The sequence below is a fragment of the Marmota monax genome, unplaced genomic scaffold, assembly GCF_021218885.2.
Source record: "Marmota monax isolate L192 unplaced genomic scaffold, Marmota_monax_Labrador192_F-V1.1 WCK01_AAM20220418_F8-fsc00022, whole genome shotgun sequence".
In the NCBI taxonomy this organism is placed as follows: Eukaryota; Metazoa; Chordata; class Mammalia; order Rodentia; family Sciuridae; genus Marmota; species Marmota monax.
This window is the reverse complement of record NW_026695215.1, coordinates 17,724,467-17,737,353: the sequence shown is the minus strand read 5'-3', so window position 1 is coordinate 17,737,353 and position 12,887 is coordinate 17,724,467. Positions and strand designations below refer to the sequence as shown.

Here is a 12,887-nt window from a genome sequence, read left to right as displayed (position 1 = left end):
ACGTGATGTTTTGAAATGAAGGAGGTAAATGTTTATGTGAACCTAAGAAGGGGCAGAAGTTTTAAATAGTTTGAGTTTGCAATTTGCTTTTATGAGCCAACTGGTAGAATAAATGCGTACATTGGGAAGGGGTAGTGTAGAGGATGACAGATGCGGGAAGGGAGGAGGCTATGCCAAGGACAAGTGGCCAGTGATTAGGATGTAAGTTCTGGGAACCCTCTGCTTGATTCTAGGTCTGCTACCTTCTGCCTCTAAACTAGTGTTTGGCGCACAGAAAGGAATCATCAATAAATACTTTCTTGACTAAATTCATTCATGAATGTTGTGGTTTGGATGTTTTTGAGTGTGTCCCCCAAAGTTTCATGTGGTGGAAAGTTTGGTCCCCACTGTGGTGATGCGGAGAGGTGGCGGAAGCTAGAAAGTGGGCCCTAGTGGAAGGTGGTTAGGTTATTGGGCTTATTATGTTTTATGAAGTGTCCTCCCAAAGCACCTGTGTTAATGCACAGGTGAAATGATCGGAGTTTGAGGGCTGTAACCTAATCCGTCCACTCTAGTTTAAATGGAGGGACTGGGTGGTACTGTAGGTAGGTGGGTCATGGCTGGAGGAGATGAGCCTCTGGAGGGGTGCCATGGACGGGTGTGTCTTCCCTACTGTCTCTTTCCCCTTCCCCCTCTTAGCGTCCTTGCTGCCAAGAATGGAACAGCTTCCTTCTGCCATGCCCTTCCACCATGATATTCTGCCTCACTTTCAGCCCAGAGCAATAGACTCAGCCAACTATGGACTAAGACCTTGGAAACCATAAGCCAAAATAAAATTTCCCTTCTCTAAGTTGTTCTGGTTGGGTATTTTGGTCACAGTAATGAAAAGCTGGCTAAACTAGGGGTGCTACTCTGGCAGAGATTAATACAGTTCTCATGGGACCCTGGTTAGTTCCTGAAAGGGTGAATTGTTCTAAAAAGAGGAAGCCTAGCCCCTGTGTCTCTCTGGCTTCCTGTATTACTACATGATTACCTCTGAGTGTGCTATTGCTGCCACTGTGGTGCCATTCTCCTTAAGGGCCTCACCAGAGACTAACCAGCAAGGGCAACCAGATCTTAGACTTTCAGTTTCCAAAACTGTGAGCTAAGCAAGTCTCATCTCTCTATAAGTGATCCAGTTTCAGGTATTTAGTTATAGCAACAGAAAATGGACTAATATACCAATGTCAAAATCAGGACCAGAAATCAAGTCTCTCTTTCCCCTAGTCAAGGTTCTAACAGGTCCTAGAATTAATTTTAAAGTATTAACTAGAACATGCAGCAAAACTATTAGCTGCCTACCCCAGCACCCAGCCTCTCTTGCAGCTATATTCTTGCCAGGGAGATGCAAGGGGAAGTGGTTATGGCACTCAATGGTATTTGCAGAAAGTCTTTATAAAATAAGAGGTGTACCTCTTTTCCTTTATCCTATTGCCTGAAATACAGACATGATGGGATGGAAGCCCAGCAGGCATATGGGCCATGGTCTATAGTCCCTAAGGATGACAAGCAGAAAGATGTAAACCTGGGTCCCTGACAATCACCATCACCCTACCTGTACTGGATTGTCCAACTCCAGACTTCCTTTTCACAAAAGAAAAATTAATTTCTATGTCTTATAGCCACTGTTCTTTGGGATTATTTTATTAGAGAACAGAGGAAGCTAATCCTGAGATGCAGGTAAGACCCCCCCCCCCCCGCCCCAGGAGAGAGTAGAAATCAAGCAAAAGTATGGCAGTCCGGTAGTTTCCAGTGTCACATGCCCACAGTAACTTGTTGTTTGACTCTATTTGTTACCTGGCCCCAGCTTCCTGGTCACTAACCCTTCTGGGCCTTGGATCAGGTCCCTGTAGGTCCTGGGACAGTACTCACGAAAGAGATTTTCCACCAGTGTGTTGCTTCCTCGAACCACGGTCCTCCCCTCCTTGTTCATGTAGTTCCACAAATGCAGGGCATAAGAGTCATTGAAACTCAGGTCTCTGTCCCAGACTTCATAGTAACGCCTCCACTCGCGAAAAGAGATTGGGTAAAATCTCTGGGGGTGTAGGAAGGACAAGTTCAGACACCTGAGGTCACTCAGCCCTTGGAAGTCTCCAAGTTTGCACCATAATCTCAACATCCTCGTCATCAAAATAGGACCTTGGTTGCCCCAAATTCTTGAATTGTAGTGTTCAACGAAGTTTTCCATGCATCCCCACAAGAAGGGGTGGTGGGGCAGGAACCCAAACACCCCATTACTAGAGTACCGAGAGGACTGAGCAGCCAGAAAGTTCTCCTCGGGAATAGGCCTGATGGAGATGACGTCAGTATCCATGTAGACACCACCGTATTTCCAGATGATAGCCAGGCGGGATGCATCTGAGCTGACGTGGAGCCAATATGCCTGTGTACTGGCATTGATCTGTGGGAGCAGGTGCAAATCAGCCCCAAGCAGTGAGAAGAGGGAGGGGAGTCACAGTAGGAAAGCCAAGCCCAGAGGAGCAGGGAGAGGGGTACAATAAACCAGCTTCCCAAAATTGGATTTGGCCACAAGCCAAATTTTCCAAACTTCCCAAACTTACCTCCCCGAATTTTCCTTTAAGTGAAAATTTTCCTTTAAGTAAAAATTTGCAGCAATTACTATCAATGAAAAGATTTTTAGTAACTTTTAAAGATTTTCTGGAAAAAATAAACCACAGCAGTGGAAAGAGAAAGAAGAAATCCAACAGGGATTTCACAATGAAATATCTGAGTCATTCTTCAGTGTGGGTGTACATTTTAACCACATATATGAAGCAGTGAAGGAAGAATCAAAAAGCCCTCAGAATGCTCATTGGTTAGACGAAGAAGAAAGAAGGGAAGGGAGGGGGACAGAAATAGGAAAAGACAATAGAATGAACCTGACATAATTTTCCTGTATTCACATATGAATACACCACCAGTATAACTCCACAATATCTACAATCACAAGAATGGGAAGTTATACTCCATGTATGTATAAGTCAAAATACTTTTTACATGACGCTGGGGATGTGGCTCAGCGCTTGCCTAGCACATGCAAGGCCCTGAGTTCGATCCTCAGCACCACAAAAAATTAAATAAATAAAGATATTGTGTCCAACTAAAAAAATAAATATAAAAAAAATACTTTCTACTGGGGCTGGGGTTATAGCTCAGTAGTAGAGCACTTGCCTGGCAAGAGTGAGGCATTAGGTTCCATCCTCAGCACCATATAAAATAAATAAATAAATAAAATAAAGATATTGCGTCCATCTACAACTAAAAAATATATTTTTTAAAAAAATGCATTCTACTGGCATATATAACTAAAGAGAACAAATTAAAAAATTAAAAAGAATGCTAAAAATTAATGGAGAAGAAAATAAACTAGGAAACTAGAGGGAAGGTCAATATGTATGCTGGATGAGAAATTGGTAAAAGAATCTTTAAATGTGTGTATTCATTTGCTTGTTCATTGCTTTGATAATATTCATTGAGGGTCTATTTATTATGTGCCAACCTCTGTTAGAACTGCTAAGGATACAGCAGTGAACAGACAGGCAAACATCCCTACTGGGAGGGAATGGACAATAAATAAATACTCTGTTGGGTGTTGATAAGAACTATGAAGAGAAAAAAAGGTGGGTGAGGGGGTTATGAAAGAGAGTGGAGCTCAACATGATATCAGGTTCCCTCAGAAATGTGAATGAAGTGGGTGATGAACCATCACCATATCTGGGAGAAGAGGATTCTGGGCAGAGGGAACAGCAAGGGCCCTGGGGCAGGTGCACCCTGGCCGTGTGGCAGAGGCAGAGAAGAGAGCAGGGCAGGTGATGGGAATAGAAAGTGTAGAAACAGAGAGCAATTGATGTAGGGTGGGGTCAAGACTTTGAAGTTATTCAGATGGTTTGGAAGAAAGGAGGGATGGGATCTGAATTAATTTTCAAGGGCTCACTTTGGCTGCTGTATAGAAAAGACCATGATAAAGGGGTGAGAGATGAGCAGGGCAGAAATAAAAGAGCAAATGAAGAGGCTGTTGAAATGATCCAGGCAAGAGGTGATGGTGGCGTGGGCCTAGGTGATAACCTGGTTGGGGGGAAGAGAAATGGTTGGGTTCTGGACACATATTGCAGATAAAGCTGCTCAGGAGGGGGAGTGGGAGAGAGAGAAGCCACAGACAACTGCAAATGCGGAAAGTGAACAAAACTGAAAGTGAATTTAAAAGTGAAATTAAAAGGAATGAAAACAAATCAGCATAAATAGCAGTGTTCCCACATGGGATGCTAATATTTTGAATACAAAAACAAAATATACTTTTTTTTTTTTTGGTACCAGAGATGGAATCGAGAAGCATTTAACCACTGAACCACATCCCCAGCCACTTTTTATATTTTACTTAGAGACAGGGTCTCAACACTTTTTTTTTTTTTTTAGTTGTAGATGGACACAATACCTTTATTTTGTTTATTTATTTTTTTATGTGGTGCTGAGGATCAAACCCAGTGCCTCACACATGTTAGGCGAGCACACTACCGCTACCACTGAGCCACAACCCCAGCCTCAGGGTCTCAGCACTTTTTTTCTGAACTTAAATGTGTTGATTAAATGGTTAAACAACTGGGGCTGAGATTGTGGCTCAGAGGTAGAGCGCTTGTCTACCATGTGTGAGGCACTGGTTCGATCCTCAGTACCACATTTAAAAAATAAATAAAGTGTTGTGTCAACCTATAACTTTAAAATACATGTTTGTTTGTTTTTTTTTTAAAAAAAAAAAAAGGTTAAACAACCACCTTGACTTTTGGTAAAAATAAACATTCTTTAAAATTCTGAAAAATCAAATGAAAGCAGGCCGACTAAACTTTGCAAAAATCTTCCCAAGTTGCTAAAAAATCATCACCTTGTTTATAATTGCTGAAAACCTCATAAATAATAATAGATGACATTTACCAATACCTGGTCCAAATATAGACAAATCCTCAAAGTTCTAAGATCATTCTTCTTTAAAAAATGAAAAATTAGAAGGATCAGGAAGTTTAACCATCTGTGCAAAGAGGAAGAGGTTAGATTTGAACCACGACTAGCTGACCTCAGACATCTACTCATCTGAAAGAAACAGGTTTTGATAAAAATAAGGAAGTATGATATTTTTGGTAAATTAGTGATTGTTAGTGAACAGACAATGAGACGTAGGATTTCAAAAACTGTAGGGAACCAGAAGAGGAGGAAAACTGCCTTGATGTGAACATTATAGTAGTGCACCCTAAGCACAAGAGCCTCAACAGGGGTTTCAGAAGGAGGTTTGATGTTCTGGCTGCTTAGATGACTGTTGCCCCCACCCCCAATCCTATGCCCACAGTAGTCATTCCTAGGCATCTTCAAAGACCAAGATTGCCCAGATAAGTGTAGCAAACCCCCCACTAGCAAGTGATAGAAAATTGAGTCCTCTCAACAGGTAGCCCCCGGTTATCCTGTGATCTTACTGGGGCAGAACATACCACAGCCTGACACCCTAAGGGTGAGACAGTATGAATGCTATAGATACACAGCCTGCTGTAGTACCCTGCAGGCTCAAGTGGAGCAGATATTTAAGAGTTTTGTATCTCACAGTCCACCTTGCTCCTAAAACCCAACACATAGTTGGAGCTCAAAGCAATGCCAGCTGTGCTCCATGTGATCAGAGATTTCCTTTTCGAAGGAGCAAAACACAATTTAGATAGTGTTAGTCTAGCCCAGGTAGGGGAGCACCCTCTAGCAGGCCCACACTGACAGCTGCAGGGAAAAAATCTGGTGTCCCCTTCACTCCCAGTGCCTGCCTCCCTGGCTTGCTGCATACCTGGCTTCTGCCCAGGGTAGTGCCACGTACTTGGCAGGAACCCTGCTGTTGCCAACTGCCAGGATCTAGCAGATAGCAACTAGGTCCGTTTTTCCACTTTCTTCTGATGGGTGCCAATTTGAAGTCACTGGGGCCAAAGATGGAACTGATCCCAAGGGCTGCTCCAGCCCTGTCCCCTACCTGCCTGGTCCCCCGGGCCCCTCCCCCTCAGGCCTATGATTTAATCCAAAGAGTGTTTCTAGTTGACTGCAATAAAATGCATGCATGCCCACTACCTACGACAGCTCACCCAGAGCCCAGGCAAATGTGGAAGAGTGAGGCAAGATTTTTCTCTCTTTTATATAGATACTGTAGTAAGCTGAATAATTGCCACCCCAAAATATCTGATCCTAATTCCTGGAAACTGTAGATGTTGCCTCATATGGGGAAAGAAGCTTTTCAGATGTGATTACCTTGAGATGGGGAGATTATTCTGGATTATCCTGATGGAGGTCTAAAAAATTACCGATGTGCTTTAACAGAAGAATAAAGGGAGGTTTTACACACAGAGAGGAAAGGGGAATTTGAAGATGGAGACAGAGCTTGGAGTAATGGTCTCCAGTCCAATGATGCTGGCAGCCACCAGATGCTGGTAAGAAATGAAGAATTAGGGCTGGGATTGTGGCTCAGCGGTAGAGTGCTCGACTAGCATGGGCAGGACCCAGGTTCGATCCTCAGCACCACATACAAATAAAGGTATTGTGTTGTGTCCATCTACACCTCTAAATAAATAAATATTAAAAAAGAAAAAAAAAAGAAATGAAGAATTATTCTTCCCAAAGTCTCTGCAGGGAATGTGGCCCTGCCAATGCCTTGAGATCAGCCCAGTGAAGCTGATTTGGGACTTCTGCCTCCAGAATTGAAAAAAAAAAAAAAAATTATGTTGTCACCAAGTTTGTGATAATTTGTAATAGCACCCATTGGAAACTAACTCAAGAACCTAGATAATATCCTCCAATTTTTTGCTTGGCCCACAAAGCCTAAAAAATATTTACTGTCCTGCCATTTGTAGAAGTTTGATGATATTTGGTCAAGGACTTTGCATGGCAAGTAAATAGTGTTATTTTAATGTCAATTTTTAATTACTTTTTGTTTTTTAATTACAAAATAAGAGTACGGACTGAATTCCTTACTCCGTTGGCCCTGATTCCTTACTCCTTTGACCCATCTGTCTGGTGAGTAGTTGGAGTCATTTTGGGTGAGTTTTCTGTTGGTCCCTCCCAACACTAATTTTGTAAGTTTTCCCCCAAACACTTACTCGAATATACCATGAATACAGGGGTGTGTCTTCCAACAGCTTTTTCATATCCAAAGGGAGGAGGAAAACATTGTCCAGGGCTGAGAGGAGGGAAAAGGCTGGGTAGCTGGAGTTTGAGGGCAGCTGAGTGGAACTGTTGAGACTTTTCATAAAGAAGGCCACAGGCTGCTCTGGATAAACCCTAGCAGCAGACTCCACGGCGCAGCAGACCAGTGGGGGTGGCTCCAGTCGCTCTGAGGTCTCTACAAATACAATGCCACGTCCATGGCTCAGGAGGGCTTCCGGGTCCTGCTGGAACTTGAAGGGCGTCAGGCAGAAGAAGCAGGAGGATCTCAGGAGGAACTGGTAGAGGAAGCCACAGGCAAACAGCAGGGTGATGGATAGGGAGAACTGGAGCTCCTTCAGCATGTCCACTGCTCTCTCCCAGCCTGCCCCTTTAACAACACCCACCATTCATTAAACATCACATTCCCAACTGGATAGAGATAGCACACAAGAATACCACTTGAGAATATCACTTAGAAACCTATACGAAAGAAATACGATCGAGTTGAGCAGTAATAAAAAGAAAACCTTGGCATAACCAAATTTGGTTTATCTTAGATTTAAGGATGATTATGCATAGGAGAATAATTAATTTGTTGGTAGAAAGAAACTATTCTTAAGAGAATAAAGAAGAAAAGCCATATAATCATTTCAGTTCAATAAACGCCAAGACTGTGATAACATTTGACATCCATTCATGATTTTTAAGAAGCATAAAAACTTTCTTCAGCAAATAAATAATGTCTACTATAACATCTAGAATATCATACTTCATACGAAATATTTGAAACATCTGTTCATATCAGGAATGGGATAAAGATATAGCCACTATGACTGTCTGTTGTTGTTCAACCTCATTCTGATAATTCCAACCAACGCAATAAAGTGAAAGAAAGGAATCTGTACTATGAATGTTAAAAGAAGCAAAAACATCACCAGTTTTAGAAAATATGATTGCAGACCTAGAAAAATCCAAGATCACTTACAGAAAAACTAATAGAACTAAGAAGAAAATTATCCAAGGAAGAAAATGGAATGTTAGAGAGTTAAATAAGTTTAAGATAAAGAGTGATCACACAGTTTGCAAGTAATGAAGTTACAACTCCCACCTGAGTCTGTCCAGCACCAAAGCCAGGCTCTGAACTGTCAAGTATCTGCCCCTCTGTAAATGTTAGCTCCAACTCCAGGAAAATGGAGATCTCAATTCTTGGGAAGTCTATTTTTTACAAACTATATAACTCTTCTACAAAATGCAAAATCAGTAAGTCAGAGCTTACCTTCTAGGCAGAAACTTGCAGTTAGCCAGTATTTGAAGTCTTAGAAATGAGGACAAGTTTTTTCCTGGTGTACTTTCTGATAAATCACCGCCCAATCTTTCAGTCAACTACCCACAGGTAAGTAAATCATTGGCAGAGGATTAAGACTAAACACAGAAGTTCCCTGGAGACTTCCCCCTTTACTAAATTGCCCCCCAAAACAGAGACCTGAGATCAATAGAGGCTTCAGAGGATTTTCAATTGACCCACACACACTAATCCAGTCTGACTGTGAATCTAGGAGAGCTTTAAGGGGTTCATTTCAGGTAGAAGAAACTACCATATAATAACATAAACCTGGAGCCAACAGATCCTGCACCTGATCAGAGTAGCTTGAATCAAATTCATGGAGACTAAGGAAAGTTTCATTGCCAGGCAATCCTATAAGTTGATCTAAACTGCTTCTTTGCAAACATAGGCTTGATTAAAAGAAAAGAAAGCCCATCACCACAAAACAGCAAAGGACAAACCCCAGTAGGTATAAAGCCTGGGGGTCTTTAATGAAAATAGATCCCCCAGTATAAGTTACAGTGCCACAGAAAGGATACTTTTGCCATTGTCCCTCTTATCGGATAGAACCTCTTCTGACTCTCACAAACTCAGCTTTGTCACCCTCTACTGATGTGGCAATCTCCACATCTCCCAAGGTATTTTCACTCTCCTGTGGTCTTCTCCTCATCATTCCTGAAATGAGCACTGAATATGCTCTTTGGAGCTATCCTCTGCTCAGAGAATCACCTGCTCTCAGTCCAGAGCCTTCTCTTAGCTATGTACAGGTATCCACAATTTCCTTTGGATGCTCTGATATGAACAGTGAGGTCCCCTCCTGAGCAGACTGTGAATTCAAACATCACAGGTACTAGATTAAGCAAGTTAAAGCCATCCCAATTGATGGCTCTGGTTTTCTCTGTGCCAACGAGCCCCCCAAACAGTTCTTGGATTTCCTTGTGACTCTTCCTTATGAAGCTGAATTTCTTCTCTGAACCTCATCAGTTCTGGACTTAGTGTGCTTTGACATCTTTCCAAAGTTCTCTGGAAAGAGAACTGAGAGAATAGATTGAGAGAATATATTGAATAGATTGGTTGCTTACTGCAAAGAGGAAGGGAGATAAGTGCTCCTGCTCCCTGTTTGGGGTAATCAGAGATCTCCATTTGTGGAAATGATGCATTCCTTGTGCCTGAGTCTCAGAAAAGTCACAAATCTTAGTGCCTTCCAGTTGCTTGCACAATGGCCCAGACCAATGAACATGTGGATTCAAAGTAGAAAGCAGTGCAGTAGTTAGTGGTGTTGGTCAGGAAGGGGTGATGTGAGCAGGACTGATGCAGTGAAATCTTGCAGGTCCTGTCTGAGCAGTCGGCTTAGAGTTGTGCCTCCATCTGTCACAGACTGAGGACCCAGGACATGCCTCAGGTCCCTTATAAAGTGCAGAAGTTAACCACATTCATACTAGCTGTAAGGATGAAAGGACTCTGTAAACCAAAGCAGCAACTCTCACCTTCCACTAGGGAAAAAGGGAAAGAAGGAGAAGAATATTAATGAAGATGGTATTTACACTCTTGATTAGAAAAAACATTAAGTTGTGTTGCTTAAGGTTTTCAGATTAATAAAGTCTATGTTCCAGCGAATATTTAAAAAGGAAATCCTTGACCCCAAGCGAGAGAGTTGATAAGATGTGTTCTGAAGTCAGGTCACAGGTACCTGGGGCCTCTTTGGGATCACAGTCTGATGTCCTTCCCCTGTCTTTCTTGAGAAGCCTCCTGTCATTTGAGCCACTCCACTCGGAACATCCAAGGGCCCTCACACACATCCATCAGCCTTCCCTCTAGTGAGAAGAGCAAGGCTGCCTTTCCCTCCTGCCATATCTGGTCTTTCTCACACTAACTTTCCATCTGTTCAGTCAGATGTCTAGCAGCAGCTCTTAATTTGAACTACACAAATCCCCAGAGGCTGCATAAATGGACTTCAGGAAACCCTGAACCCTGGGGCCATACCTTCCAACAGTACCTTAAACCTGGATGCCAATTACCCACAGCTTCTCCTATGTATTGACTCTCCAGGACACTCTTTTCAAATTCCTTTGAATTTCTTCACTACATAATCTCAGACCTTCTCCAATCAGTCAAGCGACCCCCAAGAACTCCAATATAGGTACCTGAGTGGAGAGAGACAAAGAGCTACTTGCCTCCGAGCGATGGATAGGGCTGAATAATCTAGTAGATGTTATATATGCTTCTAGGTATTGTCTATTTTCCTAGGATTTTTTTCTTTGTGTAAGAGAGTTCTTTCTCCAGGAAAATATAAGCCAGAATTGGTCAATCTAAAAGTCTATAGAGTCTGGGTAATTTTCACTGACTGCCAAGACCTTAGGACAGGAAAAAAAAAATCTCTGAATCCAAATTTATTTCTATTTTATAGTGTTGTCTTTTTGATGTTTGGAGATAGTGCAAATAAAAGGAAGACCAGGGAGGAAAAACACAGAACTGTAGAAGAAACTTCTCCAACTCTGAAGCCCTAAACATAACTTCTGATAACCTCAATTTTAAGTACTTCAGTATTTGGGCTAAGCTCCCTCTTCTATAAAGGACCCACTGTATCAAGCAGGAAAAGTTAAAGGAATTTTTTATCAATAAGTGTTTGTTGAACTGAACTGTACAGGAAAAGTACACCCTGCAATTTTGTAGCTTCTTTGGACTCAGATTTACTGCAAGAAGGAAATGTTCCAGCAACTTCTCCTATTTGCTTTGGAGCCTTTGGAACCATAGTTCCGGTTTTTAACATTTGTTAAGCAAGTGGGACAGATAAATTTGTTAAAGCATTCAGCTATTAACAGGAAAAAAAAAAATCCTATGTACGAAGTGATACCTTATCAGCATTACCAATTTGTTTCCCCGCTGTTCTGCTGTGGGAACAAAGACTGAGGGGTTGGATTTTCATGAATTGAGGGGAGATGGCTGGATAGAGGCATTTTATTGCACAGTAAGAAACAATCCCTTACATAGCACTTGGGAGCCCATGGAGGAATAATAATCAATGCATCCTGAGGAATGACATTATCTACATTGAATCCTAAAACAACAACAATAACAATAAAAACACCCATTTACTAAATCTGCTGGCCCTGTAGAAATATTTTGAACTATTTTACATTCCCCATAAAATGGTCCTAGCCTTGTGTTTCTGACTTTTTCTCCTCACTCAGCCATACCAGTCAAACATGCCCCTGTTAATAAACCTTACATAGCTATCAAGGATATGTTCCTGGGTTTGTTCTGGAAATTATTCTATTCACATGTGTAATCCCCCCCCACACCGCACCTTTTTAAATTTATTTGCAGATAAAACAGTTGGTGGGGGATAACGGTGGGGAGATAAGGAGAGTAACTATTCTCAGTGAACAAATGATGCGCCAGACACCACTTTAAAGGTTGAAGCACAGTGTCCGCAAATACAATAGACACTAATATTGCTGTATGTATATACGTGGCTGTATAACCAATGTGGTTCTGCAAACTGTACACTTGGAAAAATGAGAAATTATATCTTATTTAATTCAAATGTATGATATGTCAAGATCATTATATTGTCATGAGCAACTAATAAAAAAAAAAAAAAGCCTACAGAAAACAATGGCCTTTTTGAGAGTGTCGGGCTGTTCAAAGGGACTTTGTGGCTAAGCCATATGGGCAATAAGGTAGCTTCTTCTTCCTGTAAGGAACTGGGCACTTCTTAAAGCCACCTGTACTAGGTGTGCAGGTGGCACAGGACCTTTATAAAGACTGACTGTGAGAGTGAGTGCATCTCAATATGGAAGAAAGAAACCATTATGGGCTGAATGTTTCCCCCAAAATTCATATCTTTTTTTTTTTTTTTTTTTTTTGTACTGGGAATTGAACTCAGGGGCACTCGACCACTGAGCCACATCCCCAGTCCTATTTTGTATTTTATTTAGAGACAGGGTCTCACTGAGTTGCTAGAGCCTCGCCATTGCTGAGGCTGGCTTTGAATCCTGTCTCAGCCTCCTGCACTGCTGGGATTACAGGCCAAAATTCATATCTTAAAGTCCTAAACCTCAATGTGATGGTATTTGGAGGCAGTGTCCTTGGAGGTTCTTATTTTTAGATTAGGTCCCTTATAAGAACATCTTTCTCTCTCTCCACACGTTTGCCCCGAAGAAAGGCCATGCAAGCACACAGTGAGAAAGTATCGATATACAAGCCAGAACCTTGATCTTGAACTTCCAGCCGCCAAAACTGTAAGAAATAATTAAGCATCCCAGTCTGTAGTGTTTTATTATAGCAACATGAGCAGACCAAGACAGAAACTCCATGGTAAGCTTACACATGTTTTCATAAAAACCTATTTTTGAGCCATCTGTAATGTTGAAGCTACTCTTAACTG

At 41.8% G+C, this 12,887-nt stretch overlaps 1 protein-coding gene across 1 annotated transcript; it reads right to left on the bottom strand.

Annotated features, from left to right (window-relative positions):
* Nucleotides 1-1,771: 1,771 nt before the first annotated feature.
* Nucleotides 1,772-7,535, bottom strand: A4gnt (alpha-1,4-N-acetylglucosaminyltransferase). The gene is made up of 2 exons (XM_046431211.1): nt 7,128-7,535; nt 1,772-2,419 (listed from the first exon to the last, which is right to left on the bottom strand). Exons 1-2 carry the CDS (start codon nt 7,533-7,535, stop codon nt 1,805-1,807), a joined length of 1,023 nt encoding a protein of 340 aa, XP_046287167.1. The 3' UTR covers nt 1,772-1,804.
* Nucleotides 7,536-12,887: the final 5,352 nt, after the last annotated feature.